This window comes from Girardinichthys multiradiatus, chromosome 10 (genome assembly GCF_021462225.1).
Source record: "Girardinichthys multiradiatus isolate DD_20200921_A chromosome 10, DD_fGirMul_XY1, whole genome shotgun sequence".
NCBI lineage: Eukaryota > Metazoa > Chordata > Actinopteri > Cyprinodontiformes > Goodeidae > Girardinichthys > Girardinichthys multiradiatus.
This window is the reverse complement of record NC_061803.1, coordinates 18,265,072-18,288,174: the sequence shown is the minus strand read 5'-3', so window position 1 is coordinate 18,288,174 and position 23,103 is coordinate 18,265,072. Positions and strand designations below refer to the sequence as shown.

The window sequence follows — 23,103 nt, the reverse complement described above, 5'->3', positions numbered from 1 at the left end:
TAGCAGAGAGTGAAGCATGGTAAAAATCACCAGAAATTGCCACAAAAGCATTGGGGTTTTGTGTCTGTAGCAATTTCTGTTTATGAAAACACTGAAAACCACATATCCTTTTCTTTCCAATTTATGCACTATTGTATTGGTCTACCAGGTAAAAGAAAACTAAAATACATTGAAGGCTAAGGTTGTAAAAAGAAAAAAATGTGGAAAAGCTTAAATAGTACTGCCAGATTACGTGTTTAATTTTACTTATTTATAAATAATTACCTTATTGAAATGTGACAACAATTGCAAGGTCTTTAAACAGTTTTTGTATTTTTGCGATCTTCTGTCCTCTTCTTACCGTCTTAATATGCCCGGCTTGGCGCTACCTCGCTCACGTTAGACTGTAACTCTCCTCCAATGAGCTCCGCGCCTCTCCATTCTCACTTTGGACGGATCAGCCAATCTCGCTTCGTCTCACAATGGACCATCGAATCTACATCCTAGCTCACAATGGACATCAGCCAATCAAGGCGAAGCACTACGAGCCAATCCACGTACGAGTTCACAATGGAGGACAGCCAATCCACATACGAGCTCACAATGGAGCTCAGCCAATCAAGGTGAACGGGCCTCTTTAGATTAACAAAATAACTTTAAAGTATTTTTGTTTGAAATTAAGTTGCAAGGACGGTTGAATAAATAGAATTCGTTGGTCCAGTGCCGTTAAAGACAAATTCCACATCGCTTCATTGTGCTGTCACCTCTGCCCACAGCAAACAAACAACTTTACTGTAAGTACCAATATTTAATTGTTTTTGTTTTACGTTCGTGAAACGAAGTTGTTCTTGTGACCGTGAAATACATTGTATTTCAGTTCAATTTACTCACAGAACTAGTCGATTAGATGTTCTCATTTTACATTGAGTCAAATGTATTTAAATAACGACATATCCAACACATGTCAAATGTACAAAGATAAGTGTCCTCTTCTTGTTATTTAATATATAATCCTAACTGACACTAGAAAATTGTCACTAACATTACTTTGTATATTTTTTTGTATTAAGTGCACTATAAGTTAAGTGTGCTGTTATTATTATTGTTGTTATTAACTGTTATTTAGTAGTGACACAAAATGATGCTTTGCTTTGGATTTTTTGAAAATTGCTGTCATATAAATGTTTTGAGTTATTAGATATTTTACTTCTTTTGTTGAATGCGGTAAAATTGCATTATTACATTTGATTCTTAAAAATCTGTTGATTTTATCTTCAGATGAGCTTCAAACCAAAGAGCCATACAGCCCTGGGAGATGAGGAGTGGATGGCAAGGCTTAGGGCATTTGCCAGCGATGGGGTTTGGCCGTCAAATGCAGGGAATAGACCTGCCCCGAGGCAGAAGAAGTGGCATGCTCTCTATCAGAAGGTAAGGCATACCCACTGTTTTACTCACCTGTATGTGTAGTGAGGCATATGAAGGTGAGGTCTCATACGAATTCACTGAAGCCCAACTTGGTTGCTCGGAAACCACCGGGCCCCTCTCTGCCCTCTCTGAGGACCCCTAGCCTGGCACCTTCCTCTGTGAGAACCTCTGGCCCCTCTCCATCCTCTGTGAGGACCCCTAGCCTGGCACGTTCCTCTGTGAGAACCTCTGGCCCCTCTCCATCCTCTGTGAGGACCCCTAGCCTGGCACCTTCCTCTGTGAGGACCTCTGGCCCCTCTCCATCCTTTGTGAGGACCCCTAGCCTGGCTTCATCATCCACAACACCGACACACATCTGCCAGACAGTTTCACCTGTGAGTACAGCAGTATGTATTAATAAAACCAGTTAAGTTTTTAGTTATATTTAATGAAATATATGTATGCAGATTTCCACATCTTTTGTTGTTCTCTCCAGGAGGAGCCAGCAGCATGTGTGCAACAGTCAGATGCAGCTGGTGATGCAGGACCTGGCTGGTTGCCGAGTGAGATGAGGAAGACCATTCCTGTACAGGACCAGAGATGGATGGGAAATACCCTCTTTCATGCCGGCAAAGTGCGCCCAGATTTCAAGTTGTGGTATGAGCCTCCTGTACCAGCCCTCATCTACCACCAGGTACCAACACCCGATCGTTTTTTTACCCACCGGCTTCTGGTGTGGATGCCCTATCATCAGTGGAAAGTTAGGGTGTTCTGCCGAGCTTGTGGGAAGCATCTTACGGGGGCTGGTGTTCCACCACATGCTCCTGCTCTGGCTCCCACTAAAGCACCCCGAAAACTGACCCGCAAGGTTTTGCACAATACATGCAAAAAATGTGGGCAGTTTAGAATTGCTGAGACAAGACACAGCCAGTATAGAGGACATATTTACTGTCCCTGCAATGAAAGCATGACAAAGGAGCTTTGGCTATAACACATTAAAAAGCAAAAATAAATGTGAATCTGTTTCCTCTTTGTCTTGTTTTAAATATGAAAGCTTTTACAAACAGTTTTATTGTGTACAGTAACTCCTGTTTCCTGGTTCTCACTGTTTTAATTGTTGAATAATAAACATTTGGTTCTATAAAAAAATATTCAGTTTCTTGTCTTTAACACAGAAAGTACTTTAGGAAAGACATCTTTCCAGAAAATACTATACTTTAAACTGCTAATTTGCAGCAAATAATGAATATAAAAGCTAGATATGATTAATGTTATTAAAGTACACTTGAATGTGTATAATGTGCTTTATTGAAATATGTCATTGAAAAAAATAAAATTAAGAACACTTTAGTTACTATGAACCTTAAAAAATGAAGGATTTTGACAAAGGAATGCTGTATTTTCAGTTAAGTTCAAAGCAAAACAGCGAAGTAGTTGCTGACATTTTTATTTGCACAAAATAATGCATTTAACAACGATTTTAGTTTTTAAATGGACATGTTGTTTACATTTAACACTTAAACACTTGTTCTCTCTGCCCAAGCCTAACTTCTCAGATGAACTGTTGTTTAACACTTAAACAATTGTTATAAATATTTTCTATAAACAACATGCTCAAAGGTGGAATCGAACTCACTAAATCCCCTCTTTTCTCCCCACGTTGCCCCACGTTGGGCGGCTCTGTTTTGGACCTAAAAGACTGTCTCAACTATGTGACTACACTTCAAAATGCCTGCGGGTTTCCTTAATTCTTAACTACATGGACACTCTGAATGTGATTTACTGGTCTCCATTCATCATTGGTGTTGCGTTTTGCCGTCATCAAATTCAGCAGTTTGTCACTAATTTGCATCCCGGAAGTGCTTCTCCTTACGTAACGAGGTCAAGATGGCAGCACGCTGCCTGTGAAAGGGTCGTACCAGAAGGCAGCTTTTATGATCCTAAGACATGTATAAAGCGCCATGCAGTAGACTGACAGGTAAGAGCAAGAGAAAATCGGCATGTTCAGTCAACAATCTGTGTATTTTAAAATACATCTTTTATTCTTGTAGGCTAAAATCAACCCAGATGCTAACGCTGAGGCTAGTGCAGCATGTAGCCTACAGGGTTGAGAGTTGGCTTTCATAGGAGACTACAAGTGACTTTGTGTGCCTTTCAGTTATCTTTTTGTATGCAAAACGGTGTTATTCGTTCACTATCACTATTGTTGCTTCTGGCGGCGCTGCTGAATAGCTAAACAGTTGTACAATTAACGCAGGTTAGCGTACTACTGTTAGCTGTAAGACTTGTGTGGAGGACAACAACAAACATGCTATAATCTGCGCAAGGAAGTGCACAGGAAATAAATCAGCGATAGTCATAAACCGCGTGTAGGTGAACACAAATATGCTTATTAAGCGTTTATATACACTGGCAACTATCACAAAATATAACACTCATCTATCCTTTGAGTAAACATAATGCACGATTAAGTGGCTGCCCATTCAGTATTTTGTGAAAATACTTAAATACAAAATAAAATAATAGTAAAAAAATTTGTATTGAATTTGAACAGTTATTACAAGATGTTCAACTGTAAACAAAGCACGTTAATTCAAGCATGTCATATTTTTCTTTCCTTACTTTTCTTCGATTTGTATATGACTTTAAGAAAGGCTATGTATCGTTTTACCCCCTTTGGAGTTATTTTGTGTCCACTTTGACATTAAGGAGTTGATGTAACTTTCTAAAACCTGCTCATGGTTTACTGCAGGGAAATGTGTTTAATTTATTACTGCAAGACATATTATCTACCATAAGGAGGTTGCTATTAGTTATTTTAGGTTTGGCTAGGTGTCATTATCTATCATATTTCATCAGAGACAGCTGGCCTAATTAGGGATTAGAAACCTTGGCAAATGGAAAGAGTGTGATATCAATATATATCAATATATATATATATATTGATATATATATATATATACAATTTAACGAAGTACTTTGTAGGATTTGAGAATTTCCTTTATTATCTTTCTGCATAATTCATCAAAATGCATCCAAAATGATAAAAAAAAAATGCCAAACTACCAAGAGAAATACATTTAAATGCAATGGATCACATGCATGGGTCTAAAAAGGCTTGTTTACATGCATGAAATAGAAGTGTGGCTGTCAGTTGGAAGAGGAGTTACAAAACCAAAGCCTGTTTTTCTTTGTAGTATTTTAATACATTTTTGAGATAAATAGTATAAAAATGATCATATCTCATCTCTAATTAATTTTATTTCTTAGGATTTTCTTAAAGCATTCCTTAACCTATTCTATTTATTTTGGTTCTTATCCCTATTTGTTCTTATCCCAGGTGACTCCTATGAAACTATAACAGATAATGACTTCTGATTAAACCAAAATAACTCCTAATGGACCTCCCACAGTTATATGTTATGTATTGGAGCTATATATTCATACTTCCTTACATTAGATTATCTGTAGAGCAAAGGAAGTTGTTGTTAAAGGAGGTCCAAAACATCCTTTTGGAAGACACAAATGTACTAATGGCTGGTAAGATATTTTGCCTCCTTTTTACCCCAAAAGTAATTCACAAAATGAACGAAACTTTAATGATGAAAAATGGTAAAAATCACCAGCTTCTACTGTGTACACACAAAATAATCAACAGAATGGAACTGCTTGAAAAATATGGAATAGTAGGGTGTTTCTCTTAATCTATTAATAAAAATATTCCTGGCAATTCAATGGAGGAAGTAATGAAATAAGTGGGAACAGTTCCCATCACTCTTAGAATGCTCAGATATAAAATGTGATTGAGGGAGGGCGAATCGAAGCTCCTGATTGTAATGTGTCTAGTTTCTGCATAGTATTAACACAATGTATTTCTGCGAGTTAAAATATTCGTACTGTTTAAAGGGATTTATTGTGTTGTTGTTTTTCTTGCAGATTTTCTTGGTTTAAGAGTGAAACAGAAATTGGTTCAAATTGCTCCTCGATGTAAACAGACAGCTCGAAGTCTAATTTACCTGCACAGGAGAGATCCCTCAAACTTGCTGACATATCAGCACCTTAACTTCCTCAAACGACAGGTACCTTCACTGGACATTTTCGGTCTTCTTTTTTTTAACCCAATGTGTTGCTTTATTAAGATGTCTCTCCTTTTATGCCTTTAGGTGCTTAAATGTATGGACCTAATAATAAATCTTTGAACCATGTTGTCCTCTTTAGCCCATCATTTCCTGATTTTGTTTCGTAGTATGTTACCAAAAACACCAGTGAACTTCTCCAGCGTGCAATCCCCAAACATGACCTGACCGGTGTTGATGAAAAAGATGCCAGCGTCAAAAGGCAGGTGGAGAGAATACCGACTATTGATCCAGAGCTGGCAGAAGTTGTCCCGCTGTCGGAGGATGTAATCCATAAAGCACAGCTTAAAAACTCCACCATTAGGCCTGCTTCACAAAATGTGGCAGATCCGCAAGGTTCTGGGTCCCATCTTGCTTCAACCAGGGATGAGCCCCCGCACGTTCACGTCGAGACAGAAGAGGCGAGGCAGGCCCGTCTGGACAGACAATGGAAGCCGCTGAAAGTTGATGTGGCCGACCTACCGGATGTCTACGCTAGACTTGCTAAAATCAAACTTACAGGTAGAGTACCTTATACATCACTATGATGACATGACAGAGCTATAAAACTCAAGATTGTTTTCACAGCATTTATTTGTGCTGTTTAAAAATACTGTTGGTTGCTTTTACCTGTGATGGAGCTCTTTTTAAATCCCATTATTGAAAGGAGTTGAATGTATCCTGCTCACAGCAGAATTGGTCTTGGAGTTCCACTGGGCTCTGTACTAAGACCATTGATAATACTGAACTGTAGGTGTTCCTTAGGGTGAAACAAAAAAAAAAAAACAATTTCTTCCAGACATAACAGCTTGGATGCTTAATTTGCTTGTTTCTGAATACATACTAGGCAAAAATAGGCATGAACCTGCTATCGGTATCAAAATATCCTTAGGTTTTAAATAGTTATCGTTCTAAAAAAGCTAAAATGTGCTGATATAATGATTCTGTGGTTTCAAAGTACTTTTTAAGAAAGACCAGAGAAAGTTTCCGATGGCAGACCAGTGTTTGTGGTCACTGCATATTATGCATGTGGTTTGCACTACAGTGTAAACTAATGGTAACTAAATGTTGGTAACTGTGTATTCATCCCACACTGTTTCCATCTCAGTGTTGTAACACTCACTTTTGATTGAAAAGAAATAATTACTACTGGACAGTTACTTTAAGGATCTGTAGTTTACTAACAGCGGTTGTGCAGTCTAATTTGACTCTCCATTTTGCACTGCCAAATGGTGAAACAGAAAAGATGAGACACAGCCGAGCATGACGGGACTTTTTTATATAAAGGTATTTATTTAAAGGTTTAATCCAAGCCAGTAAGAAAACAGCTACAGTATAAGAAGGAAAATAAAATAAATATAATGTAGTACAGAATACAAAAAAATAATACTAATAATATTAGTAAAGCCATTGCCATTCCTCAATTTATGATTGCTGTCTTTTACAGCATCTTCAATGTCATATCAACATAGCATATTACATCAATAACAATATACATAAAGAAAATAATCCACAAATGTAATATATAGTTATAACCACAATATACATTACAGATCCATTCACACCCCTGCCAGTAACCATGTATTGTGACCAAACTATTTCTTTATATCTTGATTTAAATGGATGAATATTTGGAAATTGCTTGGACAGTGATCCCAATAGGTTCCAAAGTTTAACACCACACAAAGAAACACACAAACTTGTCCTAGTGGTCGTCGCCGCTTGGATCTTAAAGGTACAACAGGGATTATAATCCCCTTTTCTCTGTGTAAAGAGCTTTTTGGAAATTAGTTGGTTAACTCAAGTCCAATCAGACCTGAGTTTAAATATTCAATATGGCTGCCCCATTTTTGCAAATGTAATAGATGTTGCAGGTATAAACGGTTCGTTGTTGCTTCTGATGGTTTGTGTCCCATTAAAACTGTGACACACAGATATTGCTGTACAAGCTTTATGTGTAAATATTTTTATTTAGTGTTAGCACATAAAATTGAGCGAAGTAAATCACCAGCTTGTATTGCTAACAGTAGTTAGCACCTATGCTGTGTGCAGTTTGTCCCAGAAATCCGAGGTCAGATCTTGGGGTGATGTCATACCCGACTTGAATGCTTTTTAGTTCCGAGTCGGAAAACCAGTGGAATTTACGAATTGCGTTGCTGCTGACTACTAGCAACAATACAAGGCAATAACAATGTTCTTTCCAGTTTATATGTTCAAACCAGAGCTGCCCAATATTTTGTAAATATACTGTCATTACAGTATCAGTGTGTTCAATTATTACATTGCAAAGAGCTGTTCAAACAGTCATTTTATCTTTATTTTTATAGCTCCCTTCCAACACACATGTATATCAAATTGGTTAACACAACCAACTTTCAACAACAAAAAAAGCCATCTTTGCAGCCATGTTGGATATCAAACTCAATTCTGCTTTTGGGACCTACTTTTCCAGACTTTTAACTTCAGGGCACATTCTTGTTGTATTTCTATCATGGAGCTTGAAAAATCTGTATGTATACATATATATATATATATATATATATATATATATATATATATATATATATGTGTGTGTGTCTGTGTATTGTTTTATCTGTTTTCAGCTCTGGTGGTCACAACTGCAGCAGCTGGCTTTGCAATGGCTCCCGTCCCCTTTGATCCCATCATGTTTTTCGTGTCTTCTCTGGGAACAGGCCTCGCATCCTGTGCTGCTAATTCCATTAACCAGGTTAGTTACCTTCATATTGCAACCAAACATTGTTTCTAAAGATCATAGACTGCAATTGTAAGAGTTATTTTAGGACATTTTATCTGATCTTATCGACTTTTCTCAGACTTAGAAATCTGTTGACCTTCAATTTTTTTTTTCAGTTCTTATACAAATATAAGGTACCTTGAGGACATACTCCTACATTCATAGTTGTTTTTGTTGAATAATCATCTTAAAGAACCAGCGTCCATCCGCTCTACATTTCCTTTTAAGGTACACATCTCAAAAATGCATTGAGCTGACTGCAAGCTATCATTATTTCACTCCTGAAAGCTTTTTTCAGAGCTGTAAACAAAGGAGCTCTTTTCTACACAGACACTAGAATGCCCCGAATGAGCACAGCCTCCCTCCACCGTCTCGTGTTGACGTTTTACATTGGAATTTGCTCTGGGATTTAAGAATTTTAGTATAATGGGTGAACTCTTTGTGAGCCCTTGATTGAACTGTGCTTAGTGGTGGTTTTAGCCTGTAATTTGGCAGGGACTTTGATTATACTGTGGGTTCATGCCCTTAAGGCGAACCTTTACCTGAGCTTTCAACATATGTCCCAGCCTCTTTTTTGTAAAAGCTAAATGCTGCGAAGTCTGGATCTTCTTGGATGTCTATAGAAAAGAATATGAAAATGTTGCACAAATTACCCATAAGTTTGGGAATGTATTGACCTGAAACAGTGCTGGCTGCTTTGATTTTTTTGCACCTCACACTAAGTAGGAATGTAAATATGTTTAAGATATCTGTCTTCCTTTTCTGAAGAGTTAAACCCCAACATTCAGAGCATTGAACAACCCAAGAGAGAACAGCTTCTGTTCTCAGCAGGACCTACTCGAACATCTCACTTGTCAGTATTTATTTTGTCAAAAATCTTAGCCGGTAGTTTGTACCCATAGCCCCATACTTTTGTGAGCATCATGTTTTGGGGTTTCCACTGGGCTCTTTCTCAGTGGGAGTTTAAAACTGCAGAACGTTTTCACACCTGTAGTTCAGTTGATGAATTATTTGATAAGTTTGTTAAATTGTTAAATTCTTTTGGATGTTTGGATTCTTTTCACACAGAGAAAACTCCAAGCGAATCAAAACCAGCCACAACAAACTACATGAGAACTTTCAGTCTGTTTATTGGTCAGATGTATCTGAGGATGTCTTGAAAGTTGCATGGCTCTTTACACTTTATTAGTTGGTTTACACATATTTCTTCGTGTTTACTGTTGTGCTTCACTTGACGACGCTCGTATTGTTCTTATGCGCATGCAGGTCAGCTTGGATTTGCAACGTTTTCAAAGTAATGTGAACGACCACACAAAAAAATTTTGGAATTGGAGCATTAAGACCTGCAATGTGAACGTAGCCTTAGATTCCTCCACTCACAGTTGAAGAGTAGCTATGATAAAATGAAAGACTTCTACATGCTTTGCAAGTGGAAAAACCTGCAAAATCAGTAGTGTATCAAATGCTTGTTCTCCCCACTGTAGATGGAAATCAAACCAGCAGTTTATGGACTGAGTGTGAATGGAACAAAGCTTTAGATTGACTTGGAATATGGAACCAAAATTAATGAGCAGCAGAGAGTTTTCCACACAGGCAGCGCCTTCAGTAGCGACTTAGCTCTTAACCTGCAAACAGCTGGGAGCGAGCTGCTGAAGCACACAATCAGAATCAGTTATGAATCTTCTGATCTTATATCAGACAGTTTCCAGAGTTTTGTCAAGCTCTTCCAGGGATGGTCAGTGTGGAGGAAAGGAAACCCACCCGTTAGCTTCTATTTCTCGCCTCTAAGCGCAGTATCGGTAAGATACTAGCTGCTATTTATCACTTCTGGCCGTGATGTCAAAGCTGCAATGCATGCTGGGAGGTGTAGTAGCAGTTAGTTTCCTGTCCAAATGGATGCTGACACAACATTCTGTTGGATTTGAAACTACTACCTCAATCAAAGAACACATTTTGTCTCCTTAACAAGTTATAATCCTTAGAACATCAGAATTGACCAAAATTTTAATTTGGAGTTCATAACTCAAAGAAAACCAAAAATCTCTATTGGTAATGGTATTGTGAGTCTTTTTGGATTTTACATTTAACTTTGCTCCATACTTCAATCTACATGTTGCTGTGGTGGATCATATGGAAATTATGGAATGCTTCACTGTTTCTGTGGATAAATATACACTGAAGTGAAAACAAATCCTTGTGGAACCTTTTTTTTCTTTATTTCTCTCTTTTTCAAAAATGCCCTTTTGTGTCTTGCTTCAAATTTATCTGAGCTTATTGTGTTGCCAAGAAGTCCTTTTATGTGGCAAGTTGCTGGTATGTGACCCTGAACCTCCACACGAGAGAGAATCAGGCAGCTTTCTTCTCTCTTCTTCTCTTTAAGCACAATGTCATCAGAGTCCTAATTGCAAATGGCTAGGGACAGGATCCTGGTTTCAGTCTAAACAGCCACCTGTCTTGTTGTGACTTTGAAGTTGTTTTTACAAAATGAGGCACGAAGGAGTAATATATTGTTAGGAGAAAAGAAAAATGGCAGTGCCTTGCAAATGTATTTTCTCATGACAGCCTCAAATTTCACTGTATTTTATTGGGAGTTTACATGGTAGAACAACACAAAGAAGTGCATAACTGTTTCAATCGGAAAAGCGGGACGTGTATTCATGATCGGACTCAGTACTTTACAGAACCATGTTTCACTACAGTTCCACCTACAAGTCTTGTGGGGGTTGCATCTGCCAGCTTTGTATATCTGTACACTGAAATGTTTGGCCATTATTCTTTGCATTACACTTCCTACACAATCCGATTGGACTGACAATGTCTGTGAAAAACAATTTTTAAGTCTTGCCCGAGATTCTCAATTGGATTGGGGTCTAGACTTTGACTGGGCTATTTTAACTGATAAATATGCTTTGATCTAAACTGTTCCATTGTAGCTCTTGCTCTATGTATAGGATCATTATCCTGCTGCAAGCTACAGGATTACAGCATGTTTAACTCCATCTATCTTCACATTAACTCTCTACTGAAAAAAGTATCCCCACAACATGATGCTGCCAGCACCCTATTTCACTTTGGGGATATTCTGCATACAAGATATTGTTTTATAAACTAACCCTGCTTTAAACTTCTCAATTTAAAGTCTTCATGATTCAGTTTGCGAACTGACCTTCATTAAACAGCTGGAGTTATACTGAGATTAGATCAAACACATGCTATTTACTAATTAGATGTCTTCTGAAGGACATTGGTTGCGGGGTTGGATTTTGTGTAGGGATGGCAGAGGAAATGGGGATGAATATATATCTAGTCAACATTATACAAGCTGTGTTCTTATCTTTCCTCTTCTCAGTTATGCACCACAGTGTGTTTGTTATATAGAATCTTATTAACAGGCATAAAAGTTGGTGGTTGTAATGTGACAAAATGTGGAAAAGTCAAGGGGTGCGAATACTTGTGCAAGGTGCTGTGTTTTTATGCGGTCTTGAAAATAAACTCCTAAAGTCATTTAACCAGCAGCCTCGGTGTTGTTGCTGATTATCTGTTTTTTTTCAGACATATCCTCAGCTGTCCTCACATAATCTCAACACTTTGTGTATTTTTTATTGGTAATCCAAAAAGAGTAGAAATTGTGCAACACACTAGCCTCAGAGCTTCTGCCTTGGGCTGTTTTCTTCTCACTCCCTTTTATCCCTAAATGCCGACGCTTCAGTGTGAGTTTAGTTTGGCATGATCAAAGTGCATTTTTTTAATATATGAAAAGTCAAACAAAAACCTGACAAATCAGTGCAGAGATCAAGTGGAGATGATTTCCTGAGGATTCTGGTTTTCCTCCCTAATCCCTTAATGTTCTTCATCTAAAGAGGCCAGAACAGTGTGCAATCTCGTGACCACACTACTGTCAGAATTCCTCCTCGAGGAAAGCAGGGAGAGAAATTTGGATTTGCTGGCAAAAGCCAAGACTGCCATTTGTCCCATTGGGAAACACCCGTAGGCCAAAAGGAAATGTTGCGGTTCCTTTTCAAAACATTCATTTATTTGGGAAACTGACCCAAAGGAACCGGAGTATAATAGCAATGGTATTTTAACCAGAAGTTTTTGGGGTTACAGTCAAATTGATTAATAGTCAGAAAGAACAGTCATATCCAGCAACGAAGCTCAACCCCAGAGTTTATTTTTTGTGAGGAGCAGCTATAGTAGTAGGACTTTTTAAGTCTTTGAATAGAACTAGCTGTAGAGTTCCTTTAGTGTTATGTGATTCTAAAGATTGCTAAAATGTTTATGGCAAAAGCTTTGGAAGGTTCCCAGCCATCATCACTTTTAGTCACAACTTCTTCAAACTGGATAATTGGGTCAGATGAAAGTTTGAGACTGGAGCCTAAAAGACCCCAGGGTGGTGTGAGGGTCATTGGCACTGTAAACCTAGTGAACCTTTTAAATGTCAGTGGAAAAAAAGGTATGGGTTCAGTGTTTTGACAGCATATGTAGTGTAAGTCACACCATGTTGCATTTCGTGCGTGTTTAAAAAAAAAAAAAGCAAACAGGCTTGTTGTGTCTCTGACTAGAGTCATTTCTGCTGTCGTGACGAGGGCAGCTCGTTTTCTTGTGTCTTTGTCTCATGTGTGGTGAGCTGTCTGAGACTGGCACGCACAAGCGAGCCCTCACAAACCCCCCCCTGCCCACAAAGCCCATCCATTGCTTACCACTTCAAGCTGCACCCTGCTGCCTTGTCCTGTGCAGACATGTATTATTTACCCTCTTGCATGCTTTCGTGTCAGTGCATCTTGGTTGGCCCTTTCGAGCATATGGGTACTCTGAACACGGGCGCAGGTTTTACAGACAATTGCGTGTCTGAAAAACAACTAGCGTTTCCCCTAACCTTCTTTCGGTTTAAGAATGCCAAACTTTTTGCAGCAACACATTTTCTCAAGATCAACCTAGACTCACTTTTAAGGAACACTTTGAGTTGTATTGCTTTTGTGGGAGCAATAGAGGAGCAACCTTTTCAAACTGAGCTGTGAAGAGTAATTAAGGAAACACTAGGAACCATATGCTTTTGACTTAAACCCATCAAAGCTCGAGGACACCACATAGTATACCTGGACCAATGTTCAAAAATATTTGTCTTATTTTTCGTAGGATTCAGATGGAATTTAAGTTGGGTTTTAATTGGTATGGCTATTAGAAAACATTGATGCAAATTTACAGGACTAAACTGTCTCACACATTCTACTGAAAATCTTTCTAAAATTTATGGGAAGGTGGATAGACTAAAGATGGGAGGTTCACCTTCCAGCAGGACATCTACCCTAAACATTCAGCCAGAGCTATAATGTGTTGGTTCAGAACAAAGCCTATTAATGTGTTAGAATGGCCTAGCCAAAGTTCAGAGCTAAATCCAACATAGAATCGGGGGCAAGACTGGAAAATCTATCTTCAAACCATGTACTGGTATCCTTCTAGCTCACAATTGTGCACTAATTGTTGTTAATTTATTACATAAAATCCCGATTAAAGTCTATTAAAATTGGTGCCTGTAATGTAGCAAAATATGTAAAAGTTAAAGGGGTTTAAACACTTTTCCAAGTCACTTTGCATACAGAACGGAAACATTTCTCTTAAATGTGTAGGATTTTTATTCAGTTGATTTTTCATACCAGTGTAAACTTCCTGTTAGTGGCGGTTCCTGTTTCTGTTTCTGTTGTCAGAACAGATATTTGTTTGCATGTTTTTCAGATTGTAGTCTGACTCTAAAGCAGACCAATGTTACACCCTAACAGCTGAGCGTGCTACTGTATTTGTTTCACTCCACTACCCCTCTTTTTACTTTCACACTTTTTTCTTTGGGGGACCATGTAGAGCACAGCACTTTTTGAGAATGTCATTAGTTGTAACAAGACCCCATAACTAAAATCCCACCAACCGTGGCACTCTTTAAGGACAGTAAAACTCTTCTTTATCTAAACCTCACATTTTTGGCATGCGAGAAAAACTGGAGAATTTTTACCCTGTTATTTTTATTACTTGTCTGCATTAGCACAGATATTTAGTAATGGTTTATATTGATGAATTAAATTGTTGCTGTGTTTTGTCTCTGAATGGTCTTGGAGAATGACCGTGGGGGGCAGGCGTTTTCGAGTTAAAGGTCAGGCACATACGAGTGTTCACCAAATGGCTGGTTGTATATGAAAGGAGATCCCTTCCTTGCTGCAGATGCTGCTCTTAAGATCTTGTTTTCCACCAGCTTAGTTAAAACAAAAGAGTGAGTTGATCTTTGACTTTGAGGCTTTGTAGATTTCTGTTTTGATGGTCTCCACCAAGCTGTTAATTCAGCCTGAGAGAAAAGATGGACATTTGTTTTTTTAATTGCCTTGAAAACATGACACAAAAATGACTCGATGGGTATCTTTCTTTCAGTGCCGGATTAGAATGAATATTTAACCAGACAGCCCTGTTTAATAGTTAATTTCTTCAAAGCCATTTGTCTTTGTCGACTGTGGGGTGCCGGTCCATTTCCAATTGTACAAATGAATTACTTGTAGCCTCAGATGGTAGACAGATGGTTTCCTCTGATTCCATCATGAAAGGGAAAAGGCACCTCAGTATAAAGTCACTGAGGAACCAAGAGCAAATACTGTTACCAGGGAGGTGTTAGGTATAAATGCAACATTACTGATGACATGCTAGCAGTAGATATGTTATTGGTATTGTTGATACTCATCTAATCCGAGCTGCATGGTCTATAAAACCCACATAAACCCCCGTGTTCAGGATTGACTTGTATAAATGACAAAGTAATCCACACTTTGCGTTTACCTAGGGCTGCACAACACATCACAAATAGATTATTATCGCAGTATCGGTGTACACAGTGTTAATGCTGCAAAGGACTATTCAGAATCCAATAATTTTTACAATTGCTAATGTATTAGGAGTTTAATTACTGGATGTCAATAAGATATTCAGCTCGTTGCATGGACTCGCTGCGATACGTTTCCACATCGAAAACAGTTTACAGTGGCCAGGATGGTAAAGTTAACAGAGTGTTGGAAGGATAGTTGGAAAAAGGAGTGAAGAGAGAAAACCATGGATTTGTTTCAACTGTTTTGGTCAGCACAATTTTTAACTATAATTAATTCTAGGTAGTAGGTTTGTGGTTGAAAACCTGTAGAAATATTAAGCCACACACCTTACTTGCTGAGTTCGTTCCTTAAAACAATTGCTGACCACATTTGTTATAACCATCACCAAATTTATTTATGTTTTTCTACCTTATTCTCCATTATTTGTTTTCTGGTGTTTTACAATTTTAATTTTCCATGTTTTAAGTGTAAACCTTATTTGTCCTAAATGTGTCTGATCATACAAGGGTGGATCAAAAATGCAACAACAAAGAAAATTTTTATTTTATTGTCAGAATACTTCAAAGAAATTCAAAGGAAAAGAAAAACATAAAAATAAATAATGAAAACGGAGTAAAAAGCATTTCAGTTCCACAGAGTAGATAGCTTGTTTGGGAAGCTCCCATTTGCAATAAATCTAAATCACATAGTGTATATTTCGTTGCCATAGTTAGTGGATTTGTTTTATCTGCTGAATTCCTCAATTCCGATTACATTTTCTGCAGTCTTTTTCTCATAAAACATGTTAAAATAGGGTGGCTTGACCTCTTCAAGGTTGGAGGGGAGATTCTGCCTCAAGTGGAGGAGTTCATGTATCTTGGGATCTTGTTCACAAGTGAGGGAAAAATGGAGCTGGAGATCGACAGACGGATCGATGCAGCTGCCGCAGTAATGGGGGCACTGTGCCGGTCCGTTGTGGTGAAGAGAGAGCTGAGCCGAGAAGCGAAGCTCTCGATTTACTGGTCGGTCTACGTTCCTACCCTCACCTATGGCCATGAACTTTGGGTCATGACCGAAAGAACGAGATCCCAGATACAAGCGGCTGAAATGAGCTTCCTCTGTAGGGTGGCCGGGCACTCCCTTAGAGATAGGGTGAGGAGCTCAACTATTCGAGAGGGGCTAGTAGTAGAACCGCTGCTCCTTCACATCGAGAGGAGCCAGTTGAGGTGGCTCGGGCATCTAAACCGGATGCTTCCTGGACTCCTTCCTCGGGAGGTGTTCCAGGCACGTCCCACCGGGAGGAGGCCCAGGGGACGGTCCAGGACACGCTGGAGGGACTATGTCTCTCGGCTGGCCTGGGAACGCCTTGGGCTCCCCCTGGAGGAGCTGGAGGAGGTGTCTGGGGAGAGGGACGTCTGGGCGTCTCTGCTGAGTCTGCTGCCCCCGTGACCCGGTCCCGGATGAAGCAGAAAACGACGAGTACGAGTACATGTTAAAATAAATCTTATTTATATAAAATCAAGTAGCATGTAGCAAACAATAAAGTAGGTTAACTACTTAAATTGACTAGACATTTTGATTTAAAACTCATTTGACCAAGCAATCAGAAGATTCTGCAGCCCATATCACCTTGGTCACAATTATTTTGATATTAATTGTCTTACCCAATTCACTTAACTTATTTGTTCATTTCAACAAGAAAAATTAGATTAAACAGTAAAAACACACAAGCAGGAATCTCATTTATTGTAAAATTATCGTTATTATTAAGGAAATACATACTATCTGTTATTTCTGTTCTGCCTTTACAAAGGTCTTAAAAAATGGATGCATTGTGGCCTTACTTCACCATAGAATTTGGGCTAAGAAAATAAAAACACAAGTTTTTCTGCTGTTGTCAGCAGCACGTTGTCATTCTGAAAATATTGGACAATTACTCACACCCAAAACATCTCACAGTACTGTCGGCACCACATCTTGTTGGTGCAAACGCACCTCACTACAACAGAGTTGACCTCACGTGAGAGTCATGAAAGATGACCGACTGATGGAGGACTAGGCGAAGCACCTCCCTGATTAGCCTTTGGTTTTTGACAAAACATTGTGATTATGGGCTTCATGATCAACCAGGAAAGATGTCGACAGCTTTTAAAGCTGAGTCAAAGAGGAGGAAACCACCCAGCAGAAAGCTGTCTGGCTCCAGTCCTGCTTTCCGGCCTTCTCGGACAAAGTGTGCTTTAGTAATCGCTGATCTCTTTCAAACTGAGCAACAGTTAAACCACTCCATCAGATTGATTTAACTTTAATGTCGAAACTACCACTTTTGGCATGTTTTAGCACGTTAAAAGATGAAGTGGAAAATAAATGATGAGCAGGCTTTGACCATGTTCAGATCAGATCAGTTTTGTATTCGCTATTAGTGTTTGAGGGTCTGAATGTTCGTCTTGAGCTTTGTTCTAGTCTCAACTAAGGCAGCCACTTGTTATAATATCTATCTGCCTATTTGTTTTCTTTTATTATTCTTAGTATTTTATATTTTCAATGAAAAATAAAATTTTGTCCATCTATTGCATTCCAGCTAATAGGTCCCACAGAAACATTTTGTTTCTATGGATCTGCTCACCCTAATTGTCACAGAGCCCCTAGGTTTAAAAAGAGCATCCTTTGCCTGATATAACTGTGTGGTTCCACATTTTGCACAGGAGCAAAGGTTTCCATGTTTCCATGCCAGATTTTTTTTTTCCCAACATTTGTCTGCAATTATTCAAATCCGAAGTTGTTTTTTTTTTTTTTTGGTCAAGCACAGTTGCTCCAAATGGTCCGTTATGGCATGATGAGACTATTCTGACAGTAAAATGAGAAGCTTCTGCTATGATGCAGTAGATCTTTTCTAACACTTATGTTAGTCAGAAGAGTACATGCTGTGTTGTGATGTGTGGGACTGTTAACTGCAGTGAAATCTGAGAGAGAACTAAATTTCAAGGAATGTCCTGCTGTTTTCTGTTGAGCTGAGACTTGATGGTTTCTTTTTTCCTGCTTTTCATTTGTTAAGTTTCTGTGGAAATGATTACATGTGTGGATGCAATAACAGAGCAGGCACTCTGTAGTTAAATCACTGAAACCTTCAGTTTGATCAATTAGGTTTTAAAGAATATATCGGTTTCCTTCATTGAGGCTCTTTAAAGTAAGGGAAGAACATACTTATAGCGTTTTTTGTGACAATTACAGATTTGTTTACATGTTGAGGTTTTTTTCATGAAGCTCAAGTTTTCACCCTCTATTTGAAGGTAAGGTAGCCAGAGGAAAGTAGGAACACTCTTTGTAATGCTGAGATCCGTGGATAATTAACAAAAGCAGCCCTGTTTATGGTGTGCCCATGAGCCAATAGTGCATGCTAATTAAATTCAATCTGAGAAGCTTTTGGGGCAAGTGTATTGTCGCTGTGAAGCAGAACAATTACCACCATGTCTTTTTCCAAGTTTTGGGTGCGTCATATAGTTTTGTTATTTGGCTTTGGCTGTTCTTGCTCAAAATCAAAGTCAGTTGTGTCAAAGGGTTCACCAATCTGTGCAGCTATAGATGTGTCATTTTCAAATTGAGGTTCAAGCTTTATGAGAGTCAGAGTCAGTTTTCTATGCAGCCATCAGAAAAAGAATTCACGGAAGATAAACTATAACAGTACAACATTCATTAATGTACAGATGTGGACTTCTGTGGTTTCTGCTGGGTAGATCTGCAGCACAGTGGTGCATTGCACCTACAACCAGGTAGCATCATGATTTAGATGAAAGTTATTTCTTCTCATTTGCTGACAATTGCACAACATTATCTTACATCTTTGGGTAATACAACCCACTCTAACCATTTACATTGACATGGGGGATTATTACATCCACTAATGAGACGAGATGATACCTAACATTCAGTTTAAGAGGGCAAGACACCATTTTGACCAAATTCTTTGGTCTCCATATCAGTGGAGAATATTTTCAGTCCAGTTTTGACTGGTACTCTAAATGCAATTTCTATGGTTGTTTACCCTAAGTTTGTTCTAATGCCAAAATGCATAAAAAATATTCCTTTTATGTGTTTTCACAAAAAGAGTCAAGGTTGTTTAAATCTCAGAATGTATTTGTTGTCCATTGTAGACTTCTCTTGTTCTGGTTTGACCAGTCTAAATATTTTATATATCAAACCGTAAGTCCTCTTAGAAAAATGTCTAGCCTTTTATTTTAGTGCCTAAAAGAAGCTACGATGAAGACTCTAATGTCATTAGATGCTAATAGCTAGGCAGTTGTGGTATTGATGAGTCTGCTTCACCTTACATAATATCAGTGGGGAAATGTGCCTCAGAGATCACTTTTGTATCAGCTTAGCAGTGTGAAAACACCACATAACCTGCCAGACGCCTCATATTTAGACCTCCTCTCACTACTTTGGGTTGAGTAATTGTTTATATGCTTTCACCATCTGCACACATGTACAATTTTTAAAAGGTCTGGTCTCCAATGATGATTATTTAGGCTGTATTTCTTTTTTTGCTCTTTAACCACTATCATTGTCGTCCGTCCTTCATTATGACCAACAAAGCCTGTCCTGAACAACTGAAAAATGCCACGGGTGATATTTAGCATACGAAAAAGGTTGTGTTTTGTGTGAGCATGGATGGCCTTTTAGTTTTACTCATAATAGTTTCGCTAAAAGGAGAAATATCATTGAGGCTTCAATTGTTGTGACTGTTGTTGCCATGCCATCCTGATGAATGGTTGGGGCAGAAAACACTCGCACAGATAAACACAATATATATTCTAATTTTGTATTTTTTTTAGCAGCTTTAATCAGCATTTCCAGTAACACAATTTCTTTACATTTATTGTAATAATTTATTTATTTGTGCATTGGTATTATACTGTAACTCAACATTTATATTTGTTTTGTCTTGTTTTAAGCAAAAATATTGGACAAAATTTTGGACATGGGGAAAGACAAACTCGTATGTGATCCTGTTTTTACTGCCATATTAACTTATTTGTTTTCACTGTCTTGATTAAAAAAAGTTTGAAATAATACCAAGAAAATTCAGGTTTCCTTCATGATATGGCCCTATTTTCTAATATTTCTGTAGTTTATATTTCTATAAATTTTTACAAACATCACTTTATGATTTTCCTGTTACAAACAACCCCTGCGGCACTTTAGAGGAATAGATTGGTCCATCTTCCTTTTGTTCTTCTTCTTCATCTCTGTACGCTTGTCCTCTCCACATGTTGCTTCACCTGCTCATGCTCCACCACTCATCCGTCTCACGTAAAGATGCCAAACTGCTTAGCCAGTCTCTGTCTGACCAAGATTCGGCGTAGACGCTGGTGGTGGTTAAAAGGAGTCTGCCAGGCTCTGTCATGTAGTAACTGCTCATTACTGTTCAGAGAACAGTTCAAAGTGTGTGTCTCTGGGTGTGTGTAACAAATGCATATATATTTACTCACACATTGTTGGCTTTTAACTTATCCCTTTGTAGCTTTTTTTCCCCTTTTGAACTAGTTTAAAGCAGAGGTTGGGAGGAGAGCTGCACCTGTTACATCTCTTGACCCCCAGCAGCAGGAGGATTGCCTAAGAAGTTAGTGTACAGGTCCTTCTCAAAATATTAGCATATTGTGATAAAGTTCATTATTTTCCATAATGTCTCGATGAAAATTTAACATTCATATATTTTAGATTCATTGCACACTAACGGAAATATTTCAGGTCTTTAATTGTCTTAATACGGATGATTTTGGCAAACAGCTCATGAAAACCCAAAATTCCTATCTCACAAAATTAGCATATTTCATCCGACCAATAAAAGAAAAGTGTTTTTAATACAAAAAACGTCAACCTTCAAATAATCAGGTACAGTTATGCACTCAATACTTGGTCAGGAATCCTTTTGCAGAAATGACTGCTTCAATGCGGCGTGGCATGGAGGCAATCAGCCTGTGGCACTGCTGAGGTCTTATGGAGGCCCAAGATGCTTCGATAGCGGCCTTTAGCTCATCCAGAGTGTTGGGTCTTGAGTCTCTCAACGTTCTCTTCACAATATCCCACAGATTCTCTATGGGGTTCAGGTCAGGAGAGTTGGCAGGCCAATTGAGCACAGTGATACCATGGTCAGTAAACCATTTACCAGTGGTTTTGGCACTGTGAGCAGGTGCCAGGTCGTGCTGAAAAATGAAATCTTCATCTCCATAAAGCTTTTCAGCAGATGGAAGCATGAAGTGCTCCAAAATCTCCTGATAGCTAGCTGCATTGACCCTGCCCTTGATAAAACACAGTGGACCAACACCAGCAGCTGACACGGTACCCCAGACCATCACTGACTGTGGGTACTTGACACTGGACTTCTGGTATTTTGGCATTTCCTTCTCAGTCCACTGCTTCCGCAGGTCCCCCAAGGTCTGGAATCGGCCCTTCTCCACAATCTTCCTCAGGGTCCGGTCACCTCTTCTCGTTGTGCAGCATTTTCTGCCACACTTTTTCCTTCCCACAGACTTCCCATTGAGGTGCCTTGATACAGCACTCTGGGAACAGCCTATTCGTTCAGAAATTTCTTTCTGTGTCTTACCCTCTTGCTTGAGGGTGTCAATAGTGGCCTTCTGGACAGCAGTCAGGTCGGCAGTCTTACCCATGATTGGGGTTTTGAGTGATGAACCAGGCTGGGAGTTTTAAAGGCCTCAGGAATCTTTTGCAGGTGTTTAGAGTTAACTCGTTGATTCAGATGATTAGGTTCATAGCTCGTTTAGAGAGCCTTTTAATGATATGCTAATTTTGTGAGATATGAATTTTAGGTTTTCATGAGCTGTATGCCAAAATCATCCGTATTAAGACAATAAAAGACCTGAAATATTTCAGTCAGTGTGCAATGAATCTAAAATATATGAATGTTAAATTTTCATCATGACATTATGGAAAATAATGAACTTTATCACAATATGCTAATATTTTGAGAAGGACCTGTAGTTCCTTGTTCTGCAATAATGTCAGTTCTGTTGCCGCCATTCAGTTTTAAAGGTAAGCAACTGTTGTAAGCAGTATGCTACAAAGGTGCCACATGGAAAGAGGGTAAAAAAAACAACACCCGACTGCAGCCAGGGGCTTCTTCTCTCACAGTGGAGGGTGGAGGAAAGCTTTTATTTTTGTTAAAAAGTTCAAAAAGCTGAAAATGCTTAGAGTCATCAAAATATTGATGTTAATATGGTCAGTGTCATCATTTATGATTAGTTGCAGCAGCCATGATTCTTATTATCCAAACCAAACAGCACAATAAACTAAAAAACTGCTTGCATAGCGCTCCTTCGCTCTGATTTTATTTATTTTATTAACTTCCTAACTTCTAACAATAGGTGATAAAAAAAAAAAAAGATCTAGGTAGAAAAGCTACGTCGCCAGCGGCTGAGATCCGGTATAGAGACTAGCTATTTCCAAACATGAACACGAGAACATTTTAGAGAGTGTGCCATCAGCTCAGTGCAGACTTTCGTATTCCAGATTCTGTTCACACATGCATTTCGCAGCAGGACATTCAGTTCTGGAGATGCGGCTCTCACAGCAGAAAGTGGGAAGAATTTGGTGCAGAGGGATCTTCTGTCTGTTTCACTCAGGAGGTAGAACATGATGGATAAAGCGAATAAAGACTCCTAAGATTCCCGGCTTGTAGGTCATCAGTTAGGTCATGAATAACATATTTGGCTTGACCTTCAGGTCGGTGCTTTTACCTTCAGGTCGGCGCTACAGAGCGTTGTCTGCTAAAACCAGCCGCCATAGAGACAGTTTCTTCCCCCCGGCTGTTCCTCTGATGAACACTTGACAGTCAGAGTTCCAGAACAACACCATGCATACTTGGACTGATCTCACATTGTATATACTATTGTAAAGTCGATTGTGTATACATGTAAATTTTATGTCAACTTCCTTGTTTGTCTGATTCTGACTGGTATTAATTACTATAACAACGGTGTTTGTTTAAATATTATAA

At 38.7% G+C, this 23,103-nt stretch overlaps 2 protein-coding genes across 5 annotated transcripts in view; both read left to right on the top strand.

Annotated features, from left to right (window-relative positions):
* The first annotated feature begins 629 nt into the window (after nucleotides 1-629).
* LOC124875588 lies at nucleotides 630-2,490 on the top strand. Of its 4 annotated transcripts, XM_047377827.1 has the most exons (5): nucleotides 630-773; nucleotides 1,258-1,407; nucleotides 1,488-1,537; nucleotides 1,718-1,778; nucleotides 1,880-2,490. In XM_047377827.1, exons 2-5 carry the CDS (start codon nucleotides 1,258-1,260, stop codon nucleotides 2,372-2,374), a joined length of 756 nt encoding a protein of 251 aa, XP_047233783.1. In that variant the 5' UTR covers nucleotides 630-773; the 3' UTR covers nucleotides 2,375-2,490. The 4 variants fall into 4 exon arrangements, with proteins under 4 accessions (XP_047233783.1, XP_047233779.1, XP_047233782.1 ...); XM_047377823.1 differs by having other exon boundaries at nucleotides 1,488-1,778; nucleotides 1,880-2,487; XM_047377826.1 differs by lacking the exon at nucleotides 1,488-1,537 and having other exon boundaries at nucleotides 1,598-1,778; nucleotides 1,880-2,486.
* Nucleotides 2,491-3,205: 715 nt separating this feature from the next.
* The window catches only part of LOC124875530 (protoheme IX farnesyltransferase, mitochondrial), a 42,259-nt gene continuing 22,361 nt past the window's right edge, over nucleotides 3,206-23,103 (top strand). The window contains exons 1-4 of the mRNA XM_047377746.1: nucleotides 3,206-3,361; nucleotides 5,320-5,462; nucleotides 5,630-6,020; nucleotides 8,102-8,226. Coding sequence (XP_047233702.1) covers nucleotides 3,331-3,361; nucleotides 5,320-5,462; nucleotides 5,630-6,020; nucleotides 8,102-8,226 — 690 coding nt within the window. The 5' untranslated portion in view covers nucleotides 3,206-3,330. The remainder of the gene's footprint in view (nucleotides 3,362-5,319; nucleotides 5,463-5,629; nucleotides 6,021-8,101; nucleotides 8,227-23,103) is intronic.

Bases quoted from the DNA above. Each gene is read 5' to 3' on its own strand.
- LOC124875588 (XM_047377823.1), top strand. From the start codon at position 1,258: ATGAGCTTCAAACCAAAGAGCCATACAGCCCTGGGAGATGAGGAGTGG. The intron at 1,408-1,487 runs GTAAGGCATACC...AATTCACTGAAG, and splicing joins GGCATGCTCTCTATCAGAAG to CCCAACTTGGTTGCTCGGAA. The intron at 1,779-1,879 runs GTGAGTACAGCA...TGTTCTCTCCAG, and splicing joins TCTGCCAGACAGTTTCACCT to GAGGAGCCAGCAGCATGTGT.